Below are 25,661 nucleotides of genomic sequence, written 5' to 3'. Positions count from 1 at the left end.
GTGAATAAAGAGTAGACAGATAACAGAAGCACCAAGTGGTTAAAGATTCAGGTTCCCAAGTTTGTGTTTAACCTATATGGCCCACTTGGAATATGCTGTCTATAGTGAGACTGTCATCTCATGTAGCAAATCCAAAAGATATTGTGTGAAGAGGTAAAATGAATTAAAGAGGGGGAAATTTGGTATACTTTATTTGAAACTCAATTGTAGAAATCAGTCCTACAGAAATCAGTCCTTTGATCTTATTCCAAAGATCAACTTTCTATGTTGAATCTGATCTGATATTAAACAGAATAATGCTTCCTTTGATAGCAACTAACAAGTATCAGTCCAGATCTATCAACAATTCACTGCTGATGTGGGCTTAGATACAATCTCCTTAGCAAGCAGGTACAAATAATACAATACAAATGGGAAGACCCTGTTCTGTGATTAATTTAAAAACAAAAAGAAGGCCACTCAACTTGCCAAGTTGAAAACTGTCCAACCTTTGGTGGCTATGAAAATAAGGTCATTATTTCCTTGACCAGGCCCCAAGAAAATCTGGACCTAATAGCACTCTGCCTCCATGACATGGCAGAGAAGGTGAGCACCTCTTTAATGGGAAGAATCTTTTGAAAACAGACTTGTTAGAAAAAAAATAAAATAAAGTTAGATACACAGAATTTAGCTTTATTTCAAAGTTGACTAAAATACTTAACATCTATCTTGAGGGTTATATGTTTGTTACTAACAAATTTGTCAAGATTCCTTTTTCTAAGTTTGCACAACTGGAGACTGAGATGACTATTATAAAGTAATATTCTGCCAGATACAGCAAAATAAAAATACTGATTAGAGGAAAGCTTGCAATTCCATTAACAAAGATTTTTATAAACCTCTTGGTTCAAAACTACTTGTTGGTAACTTAAATATTTCTCTAAAATAGATCTGAAAGCTTAAGAGACTTCTTACTTCTGCGTGTAATAAAGTACAAATTACACCATTAATTTAAATCATTACTTAAATTCCAAGTGACTATACATCAACATAAGAACATTTAAATAAATTACAAACACCATTTTTTTCCAGGACAACTCAAAAACCTATTTAATGCTTGTTTACCTATGAAAGATACTCTGTTGGAGGTTTCCTCCAAGTGGTTACCTATAAATATTTAATGGTTAGGAAAATTCATCTTGCTGACTACATCTGACTCTACAACTCACTTGTGGAAGCCACAGGAATGTTGGGAAAGTTGGTGGTGCTGGTAGCGTTAGACTCAGATGGGGCTAAGAGAGCTGGGGTGCTGTAGGTCTCCGTCGATGCACGATTACTTGGTGGATGCTGGATGGTTTGAATTGAATGCCCTTCAGTGGATAATGATGGCTGTCCCTCAAAGTCATGAACATATTCATCCTTCACCAACATACTAGGTGGAGCTATACAGAAAAGCAAACATATTTTAAAATCTTATAAGCTTCTATTCCCAGAAAAAAAAAATCTTATAATATAACAACACCTTAAATCAACTATAGTGTGTATCAGTCTAACTCAGAATTTTCTAGTACTATTTTTAAAGCATACTATTCTATCAGCAAAAGCTATTTATTTAGAGGTAGTGGCATCAGATCAATCTGACTGACTCCTTGAAATCTGAAGGTAGACCATATTCCAACAACCTCCAGCAATAGTCCTAAAGAGGTATTTTTAGTTTCTTGATTAATAATCTAAAAGTAATCATCACCTTAAATACATAGAATAAAGTAGACAAAAAATCAAGTGGCTGGGGAAAATATTTACCTAGTTAAGACGACCAAATTGAGATCAAGTAATTACTTTTTTTAATCTTTTTGCTAATTTCACGGTGTAAAAATATGAGTGGGATCTGACAGCTATCCAATTCCAGATCTAGAATTACTGTTTAGTAACATATTCTTTGAAAGCGAAGTATACTGAATGTCCCCTAAAAGATCAGAATGAGCAGAAAAATCCCAAATGGTAAGTCAAACTGAAACTTCCTTCTAGAAACCCAATCCAAATAATGATGTTTGATAAATATGTAGTGTGAAAAAACTCGATAAACAACATCTTTCGCCTACGTGGTTACACCTTAATAGCAAAGCTAGGCTCTAGCTGATATAACACCTTTTCTTGAACAAACCAGGGAATAATTAGTTGGCTTTGTTGTGAGGAAAAAAAGGAAAATTGAAGCTGCACTTACAATAATCAATGCTTCTCTTGCCCAGAACCTCCCCATTTCTTTTTAGGCTACAGTTTTGGGGTTTGCTTTTTATCTTTAGCAAACAACGCTTTACTTCATCTGAACTAACACTACCCTAGAATTTTATAATCCGTTGAACTCTAACACTAGGTTCTTTTCTTAGAGCAGTTAACAGTCCACAAAAAGACATTCTCTTTTCCATTGAGAATCAGCATATAATGCTCCTTATCTTTCTCTATGTTAATCTTTGAAAAAATCCATTACACATAAATACTAACTAGTTACACAGCTACTTTTTTATTAAACTGAGAATATTTCAAAGAGGTAATAATAATCTATTGTTCAGACTTCCACATACAATCTCTTAAAGGGCTTTCTCATGCATCAAAAGTAATGAAGACGCTGATATTTTTAAGACCCATAAATCCCACTACAAAGAGTTTCTCTTTAGAAAATTCTATGGAAACAAAGAGATAACCAAAAGGAGCTTAACATATCATTATATGTCAGTAAAAAAAGTGGATCTAACCACTCACCACTAATGTTGGCCAAATTATAAAAATGCAAAGAAAAAATCATTTGAGACATAAAGCGGGTATGACTGTATTTATTCAGTTTCTTAAAAATCATACTCTTCAACAAAGTCCTATGATTTTCTGCACATAGATCCTGACATCTCTATTAAATTCTTGGAAATTTTAGGGTTCTTTGCTGTTTATAGCGACTGGGATCTTTTGACCAAGATATCGGTATTGCTAGTACATAAGGAGAAAGTTACTCATTTGAGGATATAGCTGGTCAACTTGATACTCATTATTTCTGCTTTTCAGTTGACACTTTGGCTTAATGGGCAATCATAACAACTGAATTCTGGGCATTCCCTGGTGGTCCAGTGGTTAGGACTCGGTGCTTTCACTGCTGTGGCCTGGGTTCAATCAATCCCTGGTCGGGAACTAAGATCCCACAAGCCACATGACGCAGCACACCCCTCAAAAAAAAAAGAAAGAAAGATTTGAAAATAACAACTGAATTCTGCTTTTAAACAGTTATGCCTCATAACTTTTTCTTGCCTAATATGTTGGTTAAACCTTCCCAAGTGTAAGTTTGGGACTTCTACCAGTCTACAGGTCTCTTTAATCAAATAACTTAAAACATAAGTTTCTTAGGTAAAACTGGGTATCAACAAGGATAGATGTCTGCAATATACTTTTGCCAAGAGAAAAAAGGTAGGTTATAAAACACTACTGTACACTATGATCATACTCATGTTTAAAAAATCCTATAAGTGAAAAAGCAAGGTCCAGTACAGTGCACAATACGCTTTTTGTGTAAGAAAGAAGGGAAATAATACATGTATTTTTGCACAAAGAAACCCTGGAAGGAAACACCAGAAACTAAAAAAAGTGATTACCTGAGGTAGGGGGGAATGGGGACAGGGGTGGGAGCACTTCTTTTCACTGTATACCTTTTTATAGTATTTTGATTTATGGACCATGTATTGCCTATTCAAAAAAATAAGATTGAAAAAAACATATAGTATATATTTTTAAAGTCCAGGAAACAGACACCAAACTGTTAAGTATTTCTCTTTATGGACTAGCATTCAACAAATTAATTCACTGAAAAAATATTTATTGAGCACCTATGTTCCAGGTACTGTTCTAGCACTTGGGATACAACAGTAAACAAAAGAAAGATCACTGCCCTCACAGAGCTTACAGTCTTTTATGATATTTTTCTATTGTTTAAATATCTAATAGTGAGCACACATTACTCCAGCCCCTCCTAGCTGTCTAATCTTGGGCAAGTTCCTTGACCTCTCCAGGCACCAGTCTCTACATCTGATAAAATGTAAATAATGCCATCTACCATGTAGGAGTATTATGAGAATGATGAGACAATATTTGTAAATTATTTTGACACAAAATAAATACTTAGAAAGTGTTAGCTATTATGATTTAACCATACCCTTAGAGCGGACATACCTGTATATAGAGATTGTAAAATGTTCTGTGAGGAGTAAAGAACACACAGCAGACAGAAAAGCTGAAGACACTGAGCTCATCCTAGGTCTCTGTTCTTTATTACCACCAGCAAGCAGGTCACAGCTTGTCTGATGGTACTGTCACTGTCTTATTTACCTTTTCTTTCCTCCACTAGACTATGAGCTCCCTCAAGGGGAAAAAACATACCTTATTTATCTTATCGTCCCTGGAACCTAACACAGTACCAGGCAATACATGCTCATTAAATATTTGTTAAAATCAACACACAAGTCAATGTGGTCATGGAAAGTTTCACGAGAGAGATGAGACAGGCTGGAAATGATTACCACCAAGATCCCAACTCAAAAGTGAAGGAATTTGCTTAACTTTTAACTACCTGGCCTTATATTATTTCTTGGTCCAAATCTAAAAGGCCCTGTGAGAAACACCTGTTGTTTTCTAAGGAAAGAAGTCACTGAAGCCAGCCTTTACATAGCCACCACTAGGGGGATCCATAAGGCTGAATATAGGGCTAGAGCAACTAAAAGGGGCTATCAACCCACACAAGCCCATCAATAACAGGTACTCCTAACAGCAGTATTTTCGGACAGGAAGCAGTGTAATGAGTCTTCAGAATCAGATCTCCTCACAACCACGCCCCTAGGAAGATTCTGATATAGTTATCACTACAGCTGCCCAACCCCTAACACCCACTGAGCTAAAAGCTTTCATTCTCCAAAAACACAGATGAAGAATGGTGAAAATCTGAAGGGTGTTTACTTTCAAAAAGAGGTGATATGATATCAACGTCTGTGTGGTGAAGAGACTGGGTTTTACCCAATCAATCTTAAAGCTACCCTTCTCAGACCACCACAACAGCTTCCCTTATCAGCCCACTGTTCTCAGAAACCAACTAACCCTTAACAAGTATGAAAAGGCACTAGAGTCTTCCTTTATTATTACTGACATGGAAGAGAAGTGGAGAATAAAAACAAGTAGACTTCCATGCTCTTCCTAAATTTTAATGTCAGATATTTCTGGCCCATCTCTTAAGATTCTGCAACAAAAGAGGTGCTGAGCCACTAATTTGCCTTCAAAACAATGGCACACCTTACTAAGATGACAGTGGCTCTTTTATCAGAATTTCTCTGCAAATTAATTAGTTCTTACAGAAATTTCAGTTCATTAACATGTTCCAAGAAACAGAGCTAAAGTTTTAAGAGACCTCTGTTCTCAAATATTACACACAAAAAACACCTCCCATATGTTACATTTCCCCACCTCAAAACACTCTTTCCTTTTAAAAATAGAATTAGAACATCTGTGATTGGCAGATACTTTAAAGTAGCCTTGTTTTAGTTACTCAAAATGTAACAAGACAAAAAAATTAATATAGTACACAGTTTTAAGTCCTTCATAAAATTACCATTCATAAAAATAAGTTAGGCTGAAATGAAGAAAAATGACAATTTTGGTGTTTTTAAACTATATTACACATGATTCTAAATTATCAGAGGTTATTTATATCCATTTAAATTAAAATAAATACTTTGAGGATTTTCAAAACAATAAAAAAATAAACTGGCTCTGTGAGATTTTCTTCCAAAATAGCCAGTTTTTACCAATTCAAAATCTATTCTTCTTTTGTATGTTTTATGTTCCCCTATCATATTTTTTAGACTACTTTCGGTCATAAACAGCAGTTCAAAGCCAAAGAGCCAACAGCCTATTTAAATCCAGTTTTAAATGCTGATGAATGCCCCCCCCAAATCTACATTTCCAAAGCAGTAAGTTTTTTTCTTGTCAATGTTACCAGCGCCCACACAAACTAGTTCTGGGTCAATAAAGAATAAAGAGGATGGGGTAAAAGAAAAGAGAAAGTTACAAGAAACGAATTACCTACCATTACTCTGCAGTGTTAATCCTGAGAGATCTTAAATTTTTAAAGGGGAAAAGAAAATAAAACATTAATCATTAGCATGAAAATAGTTTCCATTATATTTAAAATAACATAACGTAAATTTAAGCCAGGGATTCAAAAATTCCATGAACAATTTCAATTCAAGAATAGTAGTATAAATGCTATCTAACAATGCATAAATGCTTTCCATCTTATTTTTCAAAAACAATGTTCTAAGTGGACAAAATATCAACTATGCATACTTAGTTTTAGCAGTCAAAATACAAGTTTGTTCTGAATTCAAATTTAAATATTTGTATTTCATTAAAAATGTCTGATTCTTTAACCTTAGTTGAAGTCCTGGGCTATCTCCAAATCTGTAATTTAACTGAGAAAAATTAAAACACTATTGAGATCCTTTCCCTTTGTGCTTCTAAGCATAAAAGCAAAGTCTACTTACCAATTCCAGGTGATACAACTCGTTCATAGTGATATGGATTCACACAGACACTATCACATTTTAAGTCAAATGCATACTGACAATATTTAACATGTTTTAATTCGTTTTTGTGAAGATCAGGCCACCTCCAGAGACGGGCATAGATCACATGAGGAAATCCTTTCCGACCAGCCACCTAAGAAAAATAAATGAACATTTACTGAGCATCAGTTATACAGCACATGTTATACAAGGCACTTTATATGTTCTCATTTAATCCTTACAGTCCTACAGAGTCAGTATTATAATCCCCATTTCTTAAATGAGAAAAACTAAAGCTCAAAATAACTTACTTGGCTGTGGTCACAAAGCAATAAACTTAGGTATGATTTCAAGGCTTACGCTCAGGTTTTAAAAATGCAAAAAAAAAGTACGAGTTTGAAGAAGAAACCGTGCCTAAAATCTAGAAATAAAAATTTAAAATCTAACAATATAAGCTTTCTATATGTTTCTTTAAAACTATTAAATACAGGAGGTGTATTATGTAGTTCTATATGAAAAATCTGATCAATGAAAATAAAAGGTAAAGAAAATTTGTAAATGTAAGTTTTTAACCCCGCAAGTGTTAAAAGTATGCTTGAATTCTTTTGGATTGTTTTTCATATGAAAAGTACCAAACATACAATATCAGATTTCTAAATTATAAAAGAACTGAGTATAACTCAGTTTTTTAAATGTGCATATAATACCAAAAAAAAAAAAGGATGAATACCAAGTTACTAAAGATGTGGCTTTTCTTCTGATTTTTATTTTTATTTTCCAAATTTTCTACACAGAACATTTTTTTTAGTCAAAACATTTAAAAACTTTTAAGCTATATCTCTGTTGTATGAAAGATACATTCTTCCATATATTCCCATAATATGTACTGGTACAGGATGTACTATGATATCTAAAGAGACAGAGCAAGCATTAGATTTCCCATAGTAACTTAAGAGGAAAAAAGAATTTGTAAAAATCTGCCACTACCGAAGATACAGAAAAGCCTCTAGAACAAGACTAACCTGAAGCCTTCCATCCAATGTTCTCTGTATGGTAACACATTTGCTAGGGTGAGCTCCATTTGTAGTTATAGCTGTTATTAAAGAATCCAATTCATCTTTTTTCTCCTTCAGTTTCTTTACCAAACTTTCAATTGCTCTTTTTGCAAATGTTTCACTCTCTCCACCTTGTCTATGGCACATCAAACTATGTACAATGCTCAGACAGGCATCATTACTTGTTGGTGTATTCGTAATAGACATATTGTCCATTTGTTAGTTATTTCTTTTAAATCAAATATGTTTCCAATTTCCGGAGCAATTTTGATCTTTTGGAGGCAGTGAAAAACAACGGCTAACGTTGCAATGAAAATTATTAGACATGTGGTATTCAGGATAACCTAAAAAAAAAAAAAGAGAGCGAGAGAGAGACAGATATTAGAACACATTTCACAAACTAGATTCAATTTCTTGGGAAAAGATGGAATTGCTCCAGTTAAGTCAAAGACTGAATGGACGTAATTAAAATGTGGTGCTTAGCATTTTAAATGACTTAATTAAAATGTTGCTGTTTTTGACATTCCCAAAATGTTAAAGTTAGGCCTTCTCATTATTATAGAAGTATGTTCAATCAAGTCTTGTCGACTGTACTACACCCTAAAGTAAAATCTTAACACAACTTCTTAAAAAGATTACTTATGAAGACCAGCACTTTAAAATATTCTTGATCAACAACTAGCTAAACCTAAAAGTCTATCACTACACATGAAAAATTCACCATCACCTGGTACCAAATACTGTTTATCAGTTAACAACACACAACTTTGTTATAAGAGACCACTGACAACAATAAAAAGATGAATAATTTTTAAATGGGCAAAGGATTCTAATACTCATTTCCCCAAAGAAGAATGGCCAATAAGCACATGAAAGGTACTCAGTATCATTAGTCATTACTGAATTGCAAATCGAAACTACAAAGAGATACCACTTCACATCCACTAGGTTGGATAAATCAAAAGAATAGACAAAAAAAGTACTGGCGAGGGACTTCCCTAGTGGTCCAGTGGTTAAGAATCCGTCTTGCAATGCAGGGGACACCAGTTCAATCCCTGGTCGGGGAACTAAGATCCCACATGCTGCAGGGCAACTAAGCGTGCACGCCACAACTAGAGAGCTCAAGTGCCACAACTATAGAGACCACACGCTCTGGAGCCCGCGTCACAGCTAGAGAGAAGCCTGCACGCCACAACGAAAAGCCCACTCACTGCAACGAAAGATCCCGCGTGCCGCAACTAAGACCCAACACAGCCAATAAATAAATATTTTTTTTTAAAAAAAAGTATTGGCCAGAAAGTGGAGAAAATGGAAGCCTCATATGTTGCTGGTGGGACTGCAAAATGGTACAGCCATCTTGGAAAGTAGTCTGACAATTCCTCGAAATGTTAAACACGGAGTTACCATATAACCCAGCAATCCCACCCTTAGTAATTCCATCCAAAATTACCAGAAACCTATGTTCACAGTAGTATCTTATAATAGCCATAAATATAATCCAAATGCCCCTCAACTGACGGATGTATAAATGAGTATGTCTATACAATGCAATATTATCCAGTCATAAAAATGAATGAAGTACTGATATTTGCTTCAACATGGATGAATCTGGAAAACATGTTAGGTGAAAGAAGCCAGTCACAAAAGGCCACATGTTGTATAATCCCATTTATATAAAATATTCAGAACAGGCAAATGACCAAAACAAAAAGTAGATTAGTGGTTGCCAAAGGCTGGTGGGGGGGAGGAGGAGTGACTGCTAATGGGTATGGAGTTTCTTTTGGGAGTGATGAAAATGTTCTAAAATGGATGGTTGTACAACTCTGTCACTATAGTGAAAACCATCAAATCATACACTCTAAAAGAGTGAATTTTATAGTATGTGAATTATATATCAATAAAGTTATTATTTTTAAAAAAGAGAGACCACTAAATTCCTCAAAAGATTTTACCCATAAAAGCAATAGGGTAAATTATTTTCAAAAAAATTAAAAATCCATTCAACATTCATAACACAAACTAACTTATCTAACCTCAAAATCTCACATGGAATAAGAAAAGGCCATCAGCCTAAGAATAAGTGAGATAAAGCAGGAGTGGAGGCTGTACTTATGCCAGGTTGTTTTTCATTTGTTTGTTGATGGTGTTGCATTCCATGCTTATTTTGCTTTTATTTTCTTCGGCTATTTACTTGAATTTTAAAAGCCTACCCTCCACGACCAAATTAATAAAACTAACTCATCAGTCCCTACCAAAACCTGTTCCTCTTCTGACGACCTTTACTTGTACAGCTTAAACTCCACTCAATTACCCAGCGTTGGAAAGCTTGGTAAATCATCTTTGACCTACCTCTTTCTTTGACTACCCCCTACATTCTCTCACAAAGTTACATGATTCTTTATCTTAGTCATTTCTATCCATTTCTATTCTACCAGACACTGCTGTAGTTTTGGGCTTCCTTTAAATTTATATCACTTGCTATTTAACACGTGTTCCCCTCTATTGTTACCTGTTTTACATAAACGCCTGCCCTAGGCAGAGAAAAAGCAGTTTTTCTTATACCTTTGAATACTTAACCACTTGCCCACATGCTGAGGGTACACTTTCCAGATAACCAAAGATTACCTGCCTGGTAGGTTTTGGAGTTAGAGATCTGGATTAGAATCCTAGCTCTCACACTAAGTAGTGGGACAAATTAAGTTACTTAAATTCTCTCTGAACATGGATTAAAAGGAGAGTGTACAAAGTGAAAAATCTATATTAATGTTTAGTAAAAAGCAGCTACTCTCTGAATACTAAAATGTTTTAAAAAGAGATTTTCCTAAAACACATTATGTATTTTTCTGCATTTTCTCCTATTAAAATTTGTCAAAGAAAATTTGACAAAAAAATCAATGCAGGGGGCCTGGGTTCGATCCCTGGTCAGGGGAACTAGATCCCACATGCCACAACTAAAAAAGATCCCGGATGACACAACTAAGACCCGGCACAGCCAAATAAATAAATAAAATGAATAGCTGCTACTCACTTCCAGCAGAAGTGGCATTTGAGCTGCCACATCTTCAATGCCTATTTATATGTCAAAAATAAGTATTGGCAACACACCTGTAGGGAAAGGGAAGGAAGGAAGGAGAAAGAGCAACCACTGTGTATGCCAAACCAAACACACCTTCAACTCACATCTGGCCCAAGAGAATCACCAGTTTGAAATCTCAGAATGCCAACCTCAAAATTATAATTTCTAGACTTCAAAAGCTTTCAGGGACAGGGACTGTACTCGTCTTAGTCATCATTATATGCCCAATTCCTAGGACATATAACCGTTTCTTATTGTTAAATGAATGCATTTCTGCATGTGCTTTCAGATTCATGCTCAGGCTATTTCTTTTGCCTAAAATATCCAGTCCTATTTTATCTACTTGGTGAAGTCCTAGCCATTCTTCAAAGTGCAGCTTAAATGTCTCAATTTCTCCAAGAGTTTCCCCTAACACAGTCTCCTCTCCCCACAATCCTGAAGGAGAATTACTTCCCTGGTGTGTTTACTATGTACCCTAGTATATTACCTGATGCCTCCATCAAATTAAAAACACACCCCAATTACAACACATTATATTATAGTTGTTTGATTATGTATTTGTTTCACACCCTGTTGCCGTAAGTTTAGAAGAAAACAGCAACACCTTGCCATCTTAAAAAATCCTAGTACAGTACACAGTTCCTTTCATATACCAGGCAAATGATTGCAAGTTGACTACAGCTTTTTTATTTGGTGTCATTTCCTTGCAACAAATTTTGAAGAATGCAAATGCTTATGTCGTTGAAATCATTTTCTGATACTATATTCCAAAAGATTTGTTCCAATTTATAATGTAATTAAAGTGTTTGTAACTATTTCATCACAATCTCCCTGTTGGATGTTATCATCTCTAAAATTTAAGCTATTTTTGGCCCTAACAGTTTCTCAGAAACTGTTTTAATTGCACATTTCTTTGAACACTAGTGGAAATATTCCTATGACCACAAGTGCCTGAAACATAATTTAAAAGTTCCTTGCAATAAAAAAAAAAAGTTCCTTGTATAAAAAATAATACCCGCAGGGGTATATAGGTGTTGTTCTACATTAAATAGCTCTAGATTATAATTTTGTAAAGAGTGGTATGGAATGATAGTAGACAAGGGCACTGGACTGGTATAAACAAAATTATATATTCTAATCAAAGCTCTAGCAGCATGATTAGGCAAGTTAACCTCTCTTTCAATTCTCTTATCTATAAAATGGAAACAATATCTGCCTTGCCAAGTTTATAGACTGGCTATGGTGATCAAATGCAACAGGATATAAAAGCAATCTGGGGACCATAAATTGGCCAATTCAGCAAACACTGTATCCGCTAGGAGCAAAGCACTACAGATAAAAAAAACAAGTAGCACATAATCAGAAAGTGGTTCTCAACTCTATCCAGCAGCCCTCCCCAACCTTTTTGGCACCAGGGACCGGTTTCGTGGAAAACAATTTTTCCATGCACGGGGGAGGGGAGGGAAAGGTTCAGGCTGTAATGCGAGCGATGGAGAGCGGCAGATGAAGCTACCCACCCTCACCTGCCACTTACCTCCTGCTGTGCGGCCCAGGGGGTTGGGGACCCCTGCTTTTGAGAATACCCCCTTTTTTTTTTTTTTTTTTTGCGGTGCGCGGGCCTCTCACTGTTGTGGCCCCTCCCGTTGCAGAGCACAGGCTCCGGACTCGCAGGCTCAGCGGCCATGGCTCACGGGCCCAGCCGCTCCGTGGCATGCGGGATCTTCCCAGACCGGGGCACGAACCCGCGTCCCCTGAATCGGCAGGTGGACTCTCAACCACTGCGCCACCAGGGAAGCCCCACCCCATTTTTATAACAAATAATTTATATCACCCCATTAGCTCTCCGGAAACAAAGTTCTAACCTATTTACGCTTTTTAAAAATTTTAACAATGCCCTAATTATAATATAAAGGGGGAAAAGATTAGTATATAATGAAGTGTGTATTTCAATAAAAATGCTCAGGCATATCAACAAAATCAGAAAGTATAATAAAGAGGTTGGATGCCTGAACTGATACAGTAAATCACCATAAACATGACAACTACAAATTCAGACCTTCCAAGACAGGTGTGTTGTTTTGGCACAATGGCATTGCAGTTGGTGAGGTAGATTTTCCAAAATAGTTAACTGTCAATAAAGTTCCAAACAAAAAAACTTCAATTAAACTGAATTAATGGGATTGACATGTACACACTACTATACATATATAAAATAGGTAACTAATAAGAACCTACTGTATAGCACAGAAAACTCTATTCAGTACTCTGTAATGACCTATATGGGAAAAGAATCTAAAAAAGAGTGGATATATGTATAACTGATTCACTTTGCTGTACAGTAGAAACTAATACAACATTGTAAATCACCTATACTCCAATAAAAATTAATTTAAAAAACAAACAGGGCTTCCCTGGTGGTGCAGTGGTTGAGAGTCCGCCTGCCGATGCAGGGGACACGGGTTCGTGCCCCGGTCCGGGAAGATCCCACATGCCGCGGAGCGGCTGGGCCCGTGAGCCATGGCCGCTGGGCCTGCGCGTCTGCGTCCTGCGTCCGGAGCCTGTGCTCTGCAACGGGAGGGGCCACAACAGTGAGAGGCCCGCGTACCGCAAAAAAAAAAATAATAAAAAAATAATAATAATTTAAAAAAAATAAAAAAAAAAGAGATGAATTAAGAGAAGCTTAATTTCCAAAAACTGAATATATATTAACATGGAGTTAGGTTCTAGGCTAATTATACGTTTTCCTCCTACATGAATATTCTGGGCATTTAAAAGTGTTGTGGTATGCAAAAAATTCTTCACAGTCTCTCACGTGCAGGATGGCATCCCTAGCCGCCCCCCCCACCCCGCACCAAAGCCCCTCCCAGTAACTTCCACAACATCTCTTAAAGAGGCAGTACTTACTCCACTGAGAACCACTGATCCAGACGATCCAACATATCATTACACTAAGTAACAGATGCCTAAAAGAGGTAGGAATTAAAGTGATCTGGAAATAGGAATGCATGGAAAATCCACAGGTAAGCTAAGTCTTAGCATGATGTAACAGTCAGGCTAAGCTAGTCTATGTCACAGTGACAACCAACTCCCAAATATCAGTAGCCTAAAACAAAGGTTTGTTTTCTGCATAAACTATATGTCAATCACAGATACATGCCCATAACAGCACTGTCCATCACTGCTCATTGTCATCTCTCATGGATTAGGCTAACAAAGTCTCCATTTCTACATATGTCCTTAAATGGCAGGGGAAAAGATAGGTAACTCATGCACTGGCTTTTAAACGTTGACTATCACTTCTGTTCACAATGGATGGACCAAGTCACACGGCCATGCCAGTGGTTCTCAACCAGGGCAACTCTGTCCCTCCAGGGACATTTGGCAATGTCTAGAGACTATGCTGACTGCCACAACTGGAAGGGGGAGGTGGAAGGCAGAGCAGTACGCTGATATCTAGTGGGTGGAGGCCAAGGCTGCTGCTAAACATCCTACAACATACAGGACAGCCCCTCCAACAAAGGATGATCTGGCCCCAAATGTCACTAGTGCCCAAGCTGAGAACCCAGGACCATGCCTAATTTCAAGGTGGGGGAGGGACACAGAGAAGTAAATATTAACCATATGCCAGAAGAGAGCCATCAGAATATGGACGGGAGAGTACTTACAACTACCACATGTGAATAAGAATTTGCCAGGCTGAAGGAAAATCATAGGAAAAAGCAGAGGGACAAGAGTGCAGATGTTTTGTCTAGAGCAGGTTTCTGGTAGAGAGGGGGAGGAATAACAGCATTAGATCTGTATTAGAAAGAAAACTATAGTGAGAGCATGGAGAAGAGCTTTGCAAAGAGGAACAGAAGACCAGTCAAGAAACAGTGATCAGAAGAGTGACAGGGCCTAGATTAGGGGCATGGGCAATGGAAACAAAAGGGGAACCAGTAAGACGTTTCTAGGTAGAACAGACTAGATTTTTTAGTCAACTAAGTATAAGGAGTAAAAAGAAGAGAGTCAAAAGATGGCCTATTTCCTAGATAGGTTAACAGAATGATAAAGAAAGAAGAAAAGATTTAAAAGAGATTAAGTAACAAATTCAGCTTTAAATATGCTGAGTTTGAAGAGCTCATTAGAGAAGTTAAGGTTACTTGAAAGTCTCCAACACACAGGTATTAGATAAAATCGCTATAATAGAACAAGCCATCCCACAGCGATGGGGTAACGGGAGGCAGGAAGTCAGCAAAAGGAACAGAGGTTTGTTCTTATATCTACCTATTTTGTGTTTTGTCTCTAGCCTTGCTGTTAAACATAAGCTGTCACCTGAAGTTGACCATAGGTCTAAAAGCAACTCCATGGACTACAAAGCCAAAATAATTAAAATACTCTCTAAAATTAAAAAGGCTGAGTACTGACCTGAGAGGCTCTCACGGAAATTCATAAACTTTAATGAATGTTGACATTTTTTTATTTCTTGGATGTATGTTTACTTTTGGATTATTGACTACACTATGTGAAAAAAACAGGTATATTTTCTAGAAGTTATAGATACTTTGGTCAAGGATCAAATATGGGAATATTTGGGCCTCCCTGGTGGCGCAGTGGTTGAGAGTCTGCCTGCCGATGCAGGGGCCACGGGTTCGTGCCCCGGTCAGGGAGGATCCCACATGCCGCGGAGCAGCTAGGCCCGTGAGCCATGGCCGCTGAGCCTGCGTGTCTGGAGCCTGTGCTCCGCAACCGGAGAGGCCACAGCAGTGAGAGGCCCGTGTACCGCAAAAAAAAAAAAAAGAAAAAGGGAATATTTGAGAGTGCTTAACAAGGAAGGAAAAAAAAAAAGCCTGGCCTGGTGAAGAGTATCACTAGAAAGAAATTCCAAGCATAGGCTTACAAGCTGGGGAAGGGGGCAGGGGTCGGTGCACAGGATTAGTTCAACTGCGTGCAGTACAAGTTACAGCCTAGATTGAGCTTTGTCAAAATAAGTGCAATTGGAGGAGAACTTCCAAGAACATAAAGAATTACATGTGCAGGTATTAATGATTATAAAGATCTGAGATGGGAATAACACAATCAAAGAAACAAAAAGAACTTTTTTTGTGTGGTAACTTTTAAGATGAACTACAGGGACAAATTTAGCGATGTGCTTCTTGTTTACCCATTGGGATTAGATTTAAATGTCATACTGGTACAGCAATTTCACCTTAAATAATCTTATTTAAAAATTAACATTTTTTCTGAATGAATAAATTAAAGGTTGTTAAAAGAAGAATCAACAAAGTCCTCTAGTTGACATCTGTTTTTTGTCTGCCAGCATATAATTCCCCTTCTATAACAGTACTCTGATTTCCCAATCTGGACAGGTGGGACAATCCCAATCCTGACTAACCAGAGCTACCTCTTAGGTACATTAGCTGTTTCAAAGATGGGAGAGGACCCAAGTCAGGCTAATAACACAGCTCCAGGACTTTTGTTGGAACTACAGAGGGTGGGGGGCGGGGAGCTCTTTGCTGGGCTTGAACTTGAAGCTGAGAGTAGTTAGTCTGGCACCTATCTGAGACATAAACTAACAGAAAGCAAAGCAAAGCCAAGAGATAGAATCCTGATGATACTGGCTTCTTGTGACCCTGGATCCAGCACTCTGAGGCCAGCTCTGATTCCAGACGAAGCCAGTGAATTCCCTTTTTACTTAACTTGATAGAATCCTGATGATACTGGCTTCTTGTGACGCTGGATCCAGCACTCTGAGGCCAGCTCTGATTCCAGACGAAGCCAATGAATTCCCTTTTTACTTAACTTGACTGCTACATATTTCCCAGTACATAACTGAACAAAATTGAGCTAATCAAGGGCCTACGGTATAGCACAAGGAACTACACTCAACATTATGTAATAACCTATAAGGGGAAAATAATCTGAAAAAGAATATATATATTATCTATATATCTCATCCATATATTCATATCTGAATCACTGTGCTGCACACCTAAAACTAACATGACATTGTAAATCAACCATATACTTCAATTTTTAAAAAACTGAGTTAATATTCTCAGAAACAGCAGCAGTATAATACAAACCACATATATAAACAATGGAACCAACCCATAATCTTCTCAATAATACAGATAATGAGTTACTTTAAAATAGCAGTTGCTGGAGGGGTGGGATAGCGAGGGTGGGAGGGAGGGAGACACAAGAGGGAAAAGATATGGGAACATATGTATAACTGATTCACTTTGTTATAAAGCAGAAAGTAACACACCATTGTAAAGCAATTATACTCCAATAAAGACGCAAAAAAATAAATAAAAAATAAAGATGATACAAACAGATGGAGAGATATACCATATTCTTGGAATGGAAGAATCAACGTAGTGAAAATGACTGTACTACTCAAAGCAATCTATAGATTCAATGCAATCCCTATCAAACTACCACTGGCATTTTTCACAGAACTAGAAGAAACAAATTCACAATTTGTATGGAAACACAAGAGACCCCAAATAGCCAAAGCAATGTTGAAAAAGAAAAATGGAGCTGGAGGAGTCAGGCTCCCTGGCTTCAGACTATACTACAAAGCTACAGTAATCAAGACAGTATGGTACTGGCACAAAAAACAGAAATATAGATCAATGGAACAGGATAGAAAGCCCCAAGATAAACCCACACACATATGGTCACCTTGTCTTTGATAAAGGAGGAAAGAATATACAGTGGAGAAAAGACAGCCTCTTCAATAAGTGGTGCTGGAAAAACTGGACAGCTACATGTAAAAAAATGAAATTAGAACACTCCTTTACACCATACACAAAAATAAACTCAAAATGGATTAAAGACCTAATTGTAAGGCCAGACACTATAAAACTCTTAGAGGAAAACATAGGCAGAACACTCTATGACATAAATCACAGCAAGATCCTTTCTGACCCACCTCCTAGAGAAATGGAAATAAAAACAAAAATAAACAAATGGGAACTGATGAAACCTAAAAGCTTTTTCACAACAAAGGAAACCATAAACAAGAGGAAAAGACAACCCTCAGAATGGGAGAAAATATTTGCAAATGAAGCAACTGACAAAGGATTAATCTGCAAAATTTACATGCAGCTCATGTAGCTCAATATCAAAGAAACAAACAACCCAATCCAAAAATGGGCAGAAGACCTAAACAGACATTTCTCCAAAGAAGATATACAGATTGCCAACGAACACATGAAAGGATGCTCAACATCACTAATCGTTAGAGAAATGCAAATCAAAACTACAACGTGGTATCACCTCACACCAGTCAGAATGGCCGTCAACAAAAAATCTACAAACAATAAATGCTGGAGAGGGTGTGGAGAAATGGGAACCCTCTTGCACTGTTGCTGGGAATGTAAACTGATACAGCCACTATGGAAAACAGTATGGAGGTTCCTTAAAAACTAACAGTAGAACTACCATATGACCCAGCAATCTCACTACTGGGTATATACCCTGAGAAAATCATAATTCAAAAAGTGTCATGTACCACAGTGTTCACGGCAGCTCTATTTACAATAGCCAGGACATGGAAGCAACCTAAGGGTCCATCAACAGATGAATGGATAAATAAGATATGGCACATATATACAATGGAATATTACTCAGCCATAAAAAGAAACGAAATTGAGTTATTCATAGTGAGGTGGAGGGACCTAGAGTCTGTCATACAGAGTGAAGTAAGTCAGAAAGAGAAAAACCAATACCATATGCTAACACATATATATGGAATCTAAAAAACCAAAAAAAAAATAGTCATGAAGAATCTAAGGGCAGGATGGGAATAAAGATGCAGACCTACTAGAGAATGGACTTGAGGATATGGGGAGGGGGAAGGGTAAGCTGTGACAAAGTGAGAGAGTGGCATGGACATATACACTACCAAGTGTAAAACAGATAGCTAGTGGGAAGCAGCCGCATAGCACAGGGAGATCAGCTCGGTGTTTTGTGACCCCCTAGACGGGTTGGATAGGGAGGGTGGGTGGGAGAGACGCAAGAGGGAAGAGATATGGGGATATATGTATATGTATAACTGATTCGCTTTGTTATAAAGCAGAAACTAACACACCATTGTAAAGCAATTATACTCCAATAAAGATATTAAAAATAACAATAATAAATAAATAATAAATAAAATAAAATAGCAGTTGCCAAACTCTCTGGTCTCCAGTCCACTTACCTACATTCTTAATGATTGAGAATTCCAAATAGCCTTTTTTTATATGAGTTACATCTATTAATATTTATCATATCACAAATTAAAACAAATGTTTATTTACTCTATTAAATTAATTTTAAATAATAAACCCATTACATATTAATAAATTTTATGAAAAATAACTATTTTCTAAAACAAATTAAAAAGTCAGTATTCAGGGGCTTCCCTGGTGGCACAGTGGTTAAGAATCCGCCTGCCAATGCGGGGGACAGGGTTCAAGCCCTGGTCCGGGAAGATCCCACATGCCATGGAGCAACTAAGCCTGTGCACCACAACTACTGAGCCTGCGCTCTAGAGCCCGTGAGTCACAACTACTGAGCCCACGTGAGCCACAACTACTGAGCCCACGTGAGCCACAACTACTGAGCTCACGTGCCACAACTACTGAAGCCCGGGCACCTAGAGCCCGTGCTCTGCAACAGGAGAGGCCACCGCAGTGAGAAGCCCGCGCACCACAACGAAGAGTAGCTCCCGCTCACCGCAACTAGAGAAAGCCCGCGCACAGCAGTAAAGACCCAACGCAGCCAAAAATAAAATAAATAAAAATTTTTAAAAAGTCAGTATTCAGAGTGACACTGTTTTCCATTTTTGCAAATTTCTTTAACATCCAGCTTAAGAGAAGCCAGCTGAATTCTCATATCTGCTTCTGCATCCAATCATTGTGATATGTTGTTTTGGTTAACGCTTATGAAGAAAATACGCCTCACACAGATAACTGGAAAAGAAAAGACTATTTTAATGGCCCTTTTAGATAATGATGGATATTCTTCTTTCATTCAACACCAAAATACAACAAATGGCAATTCCTAAAGGTTAGCTGCAATGTGGAATCTGAAACTGTATCAGTGAACTTCTTGGCTCTGCTATATAAAAATCCATTGGTCCATATTGTGCTTTGAATGGATCTCCTACCCATGCATGATTTGTAACATCATGCATTGGTCATCTGGAAAAACACTGGTTCAATGATTTATACGGACCTTCCCAATGTTGATACATTTCCTTACACAATGTATTTTTAAAAATCACATTGCTAAATCTCATCACCAATCTCATCAGAAAAATCTTTAAGTACTGGGAAGCTGGCAAGCCCATGGTGGCAGATACTAGTTTTCCAAAAATCTAATTTTCACTTGAAAGATCATATTTTTATCATTGGCAACAAATAGTTATTTTCCTTGAGTGGCAGGCTCACTTCACTTATTTTCAAGGAAATGTCTGCCAAACATCCAAGTCTAAGTAACTACAGTTTACCTATCAGTCATTCTTTTAAGTAAAAATAAAAAAGCAGATAGTTTAGCGTGCAGCTCAATCACACAAGTGCTTTTCCTAGAGATGAACCTTGTACGCTGATTGCAGAAGAACTTTATGCACACTTCCATTTAATCACACCGAATACTGAAAAGATATGCACACCAGGGTAGATATTTTAAAAATTAAAACTTTTTACTGCTTCACCAAGGATATTCTTAAGTGAAACTGGCATTTTTTCTTTTTTTTTTTTTGCGGTACGCGGGCCTCTCACCGTCGCGGCCTCTCCCGCCGCAGAGCACAGGCTCTGGACACGCAGGCTCAGCGGCCATGGCTCATGGGCCTAGCCGCTCCGCGGCATGTGGGATCTCCCCGGACTGGGGCACGAACCCGCGTGCCCCGCATCGGCAGGCGGACCCTCAACCACTGCGCCACCAGGGAAGCCCCTGAAACTGGCATTTTTTCAAATGCTTAACGTGTGTTTGGTGCCACTGCCTTGACTCAAGATAAAGTGCCAGCAGTTTACCCACCACTGCTTCCCTACCATCAGTGCAAATGTCAACACAGTACAAGGGCACATAATGTCTCAATTTTATTATGTGAATAATTTTGATTTCATGAACCCCTAGAAGATAAAGGGCATGGGGACCCCCAAGAGTCCGTGGACCACACTTTGGAAAATACCGTTTTAAAAGATTGTGAAGTAGGATGAATTTTAATAACTGAAAAATACATTTCATAAAACCTTCTGAATGAAGGAGACTATCAAGTCATCTAGCTTATTCTTTCAAAAGGGGCTGTATCAGACTTCCCCCTGCAGTAGGCTCAGGCCTACTAAATATATATTGAGTGGGGCCCTACCTTTAAAAAGCACCCTGGGAGTCTGAGTTGTTGTCAGTTTTACAAAGCACTGACGTAGTCTATGCTACTCCACATGCTTCACTTTACAAATTACCAAAAAGATAGTGAAACAAATTGCAATGTCAAGAATATATGAAACTAATTTAAAAGATTAATTACATAGAAGTTATGCCATTTTTCTTACTATTAGCCAGCTGCTTAATTTCAACATCTATACACATAAAATTCTTCCTTCAACTAGTTTTGGTAGGAGACCTCTATGACACAGATGCACCTAGTGTGCTTACGTACAGTAATCCTTTCACCAGATGATTCAATGACTGGCCACATACTGATATCAAATGCTCCAGAATTCACCAGTGAATACCGCTGATAAATAACCTTAATCCAGTCTTAACGTTTAGAAATACATTTTGACTTGAAAAAGACCTGAATTACATACATTAAGATACAAAAATCATACCTTACTACATACCAAAGACAAAATATTCAGTAGAAGTCTTTTTTTTGACATCATAAATAAGATTTGCATTCTAAACATGCAGATTGGGGTTTGATGAACCCCAATGAATTTTAAGTAAATTACTCCAGCGCACCAATGATTGCAAAGTAAAGCTTGTACTGTATCAAAACAAATGAAGCAATAAAGATAAGCACACTAAAATATCCAAAGGCTTTAAAATCAAGAGGTCTTTTTTTTTTTTTTAACAATACAGATTCCCATGCCTCCTGCACTCCATTCTCATCCTGAATCTGTGTGTTTTGGAATGGGACAAAGAATATTTTGTTCTATTTTTTTTAAATAGCTCTTCCAGAGACGCAGATGCAACTACTTGTAGACCAGCACTTATGAACTACTTCAAGTAATACATTGATAAATGGGGAACTGAACATGCCCCTCTAGATGATCTCTAAAGAACTGCTAACTAGTTGGGCTCGTTGAGCAACTGTCTCACAGTGTGTAAGTTAACCTCTGATAGTAAAACCTAAATCAATGCAACTTGCTTCTCAGGAACCAGCAAAGTGACCAGTTAATTGATGCCTAGAAAATGTGATGGTTTCCAAGCAGATTAACCTCTAGGAAGATCAAATTCCCACTGGGAGTTTAGATGCAAAGTTTGGCACCTAAACAAAGTCTTTAGTCTTTAAAAGGAACCCAAATAAGCATTTTAGAATATGTCAAAATATCAACTTCCTATTTGGGATAGCAATGATAAACCAACTTCTCATCAGGAGAGAGATAGCTTCCTATAACTTGCCACCAGACAATTCAAATTAATTGAAAAATGAAGAAAGAGATTCAAAGAGGAGAGAGACAGAGGGACAGATTTGGAAACAAAACAAATGTGGCAATACCTTCAAGGAACCCATTAAGTCAGAAGTGAGATAATTATATCACCCATGTGTATATCACTGTATTAAAGAATAAAGCTGACACAAATGAAACAGTTAAAAAAAAAAAAAAGAAGTTACAAGACCCTAATAGCTCAACAATTTCGGAACTCTGATCTGGCTGCACCCCAAGCCATCTGAGTCACAATTTCTGGAGGTGGGTTCCAGCCATCGGTATTTTGTAAAGCTCCCCAAGAGATTTGAAAATGTAGCCGAGGTTGAGAACCACTGCCCTAAACCTTGGGAGTGAAAAAGCAATAAAAAGACGAACCCCACACAGTTATAAGTTTTCCAAACCGCAAACAATTCTCATTTAAAATGTAAATAATGAAGTACAGTCTTTAAGCTTAAAGGTATTTACAATTATCACCAACTTTAAATTAAGATGTAAAAACAGGCACTCTTTACAATCTCTAGTAGCTGTCTGACCTATAATCTGCAGTAGTAAACAATCAAGACTTAAATTATAAGATTCTGATGACCTATCATCTTAGTTTTACATAAGTAAGTACTACCCTAGTTTTTATCCACTGTCATGGTTAAAACAAATTTTCCTGGATGCCAAGTACACCACGTAATAGTGTCAAGGTGACACAACCTAAAATATCTTGTTCCTGAGAAACTGGAATTTAGCCACATTTCCTATCACCAAAATTACACATATTAGGATGAGAAAAAAAAATCGAAAAATTCTAAATCTGACTCATTATTATGCATATGTTTTGGCATATTATGATGCTAATAGTACCATACTAAAAGTTGCTCAAATGAATAATATCTAGACATATTTGTCAACTGTTTGAATTTCTCTTTTTAAAACAATTGAATCTTCATCAACTGTGGAACAAAAAACCCAAAATTTGATAATTTAACAAAGTGGTATTAAATTCTGTGTTATGCTGATCTAACTCCTTTAACTTTAGTGTAGAAAATAATGAAATCAATCAAACTCATTTCAGTCAATTAGTTTTATACATGATTGTCACCTCACCTTTAATCATTACTGAAACAAAACAAAAATTTCTGCCTAACTACACTATCTTCTAGGGGAAAAAAAGGAAATCCAAACATATACAACGAGCAGGGAAACGGCTAACGTGTTTAAAGAACGATTCACTCTAAAATCACTGAATAAAAAAATGAAAAAAAAGTTAGGTATAAGCTAGAAGGCAACACAACAGAACTGAAATAAGTAAAGCTTAAACATAAGAAAAATAATGTATGTTCTCACCAAAAGAGACAAAATTTTAGATGAGACTAAATATGCATTTTAATTGTAATGAGTGAGGTAGATCCTGTAGGGTTAACTGCCCTAGTAGAGGCCTCAGCACTTCACAGCTCAATTAGAATAGTGTCTAATGATGTTACTATAACACCGGCTCAATCAGAAAAAACAGCTTCAAAGCCAGAGAGCTGGAGTGTGACTGGACAGCATAAATTAGTTTAATACTTGCTCTTTAATTTGGGGGGAAAAATCTGAAGGGGAATGCAGAAAAATTAATTCACACACAAATGGTGAAACAGCTCAACTAAAATGTAGCTTAAGAAAGTGAAGTATATAGGTTTTTAGAAATAAGATTTGCTGCTTCCTAGCATAAGTAGAATTGCTTTGAGCAGCAAAGACTTCGGAAAAGGTCAATGATGCATACAAAACTTGCTCCGAAAAATTTCAAAGTGACTTTCTCAGCACAAGTTTTCATTAAATCTGAAACGGGTTTGCAGTTTTTTCTACACTCGCTCATATCGAAGAAACTCAGCTAAACATAGAAGTTTCTACTTAGGCACTCCCACTTCAAAAACAAAAAAATTAAGATGCAATACCTCCTTAAAGCAACCTCACCCAAAAACCTGGAAAGCAAAGAAAAAGTCACTTCTATTAATAGACTCACAAAATGTTATATAAATTTTCTCTAGAACAACTTAGTTTTAATTCCAACAACTTATACCTACATAATTCATCACCACCCTTAGACCTAAAGATGCTCCAAATTTTAAACGCTTGGCCTACCTGTATTACACTTGTACTGTAACAAACTCAAAATCATAACATTATGGGAGAAATATTGTAACTAAAAATTCATATTTTAAGATGTTAATTATATCAATCATTTACAACTTGAAATGTCACGTACTAACCATATTAGAACTTTGCAAAAGACAAAATAAATCTTTAGCAGAAAAAGAAAAATTGCACATTAGAACTCCCGAGGCTATATTTCAGCTGAAATATAGTCTAAGAACAACTTAGCAAAGACAACTTATGAAAACTACAATAAAAACTATTCAAGTGCAACGTTCTAAATCTAATTAACACCCGAATAGTCAAACTGCTACTGGGACCAAAAGGATGCTAATTCTTGCAAAACTCAAATGTTGTTAAAAATCAGCCAAGACAACATGCTTTCACAAAGTCAACTGAGGCTAATTAAAATGATTCCCCATTATCTTATACTTATTATTCCTAAATAACTGGCAGTTTCACCTTAAACTACAGTCCAAAAACTAAAGACGTTAAGAAACTAAATTCAAAATAAACTATTTGAAAATAGGCAAATATATTTTTTAATTTTACTAGGGTTTTCGCGGGGCGGGGGGAATAACTATCAATTTTCAATAGGGTTTTTTTTAAACCTCTCTATCCCCACCCAAAAAAAAAAACCGTTCAAGTTAACAAAACACACCAATTTCTTTGAAAATCTTTGAAAATCTAGCTTAAGAAATCGTAACAGCAGTTTGGGGCATGTGATGGAGCCACCGCCCTACACACCCCAAACAAATTTCACGCTCAGTACTTGTAGTCCTAGCAATGAGATAAACTATGTCTTTTATTTTTCATTAGGAGTGCGGCGGGCGGGTGTCAGCTGCTAAGAATGTTTCCTGCATACCGCCATCACCCACAATACTCAAAAAATAAGTAAACAAACCAAAGCCAGAAACATAACTGGAATGACTCAACCAGGAAGAGAAAATAAGGGACAAAGAGAAAACAAAAATTTGCTTGAGAAAAGAAATTAAGACAAACCATTTACAACTTTCATTTAGATCTAAGGCAGTACACTCCGACCCGACTCGCTCGGCCAGGAGGGACACTGAAACTACTCAGAACAACAAAGAGCAGCGGCGGCCGCTGCAGGAGTCCCAGTCCGAGTTCAACTTGATTCCGCGACAAACTGCGAAGGGAGTTCGGGGCCGGAGGACCGACCCCGGAGACCGACGGACACGAGGCACCA

The 25,661-nt window shown here is 37.1% G+C and overlaps 1 protein-coding gene across 4 annotated transcripts in view; it reads right to left on the bottom strand.

The window, feature by feature from the left end:
* SMAD4 (SMAD family member 4) overlaps positions 1–25,661 on the bottom strand; it is a 60,398-nt gene that overhangs the window by 34,157 nt on the left and 580 nt on the right. For 3 of the 4 annotated variants that reach the window (XR_004041979.3, XM_030867950.3, XM_060310187.2), the window contains exons 2-5: positions 7,592–7,968; positions 6,549–6,723; positions 6,092–6,121; positions 1,209–1,421 (exon numbers count right to left, since the gene is read on the bottom strand). Coding sequence is in view for 3 of the 4 variants with exons in the window: in XM_030867950.3 (XP_030723810.1) it covers positions 1,209–1,421; positions 6,092–6,121; positions 6,549–6,723; positions 7,592–7,840 (667 nt within the window). In the remaining variant the exon portion in view is untranslated. Of the gene's footprint in view, positions 1–1,208; positions 1,422–6,091; positions 6,122–6,548; positions 6,724–7,591; positions 7,969–25,453; positions 25,501–25,661 lie in introns of those variants that run through there. The other variant, XM_070047047.1, reaches the window with a different exon arrangement.

Source organism: Globicephala melas, chromosome 13 (genome assembly GCF_963455315.2).
Source record: "Globicephala melas chromosome 13, mGloMel1.2, whole genome shotgun sequence".
Taxonomy (NCBI): domain Eukaryota; kingdom Metazoa; phylum Chordata; class Mammalia; order Artiodactyla; family Delphinidae; genus Globicephala; species Globicephala melas.
Note: the sequence above shows the minus strand (reverse complement) of the source record. Positions and strands in the feature narration are given on the sequence as shown.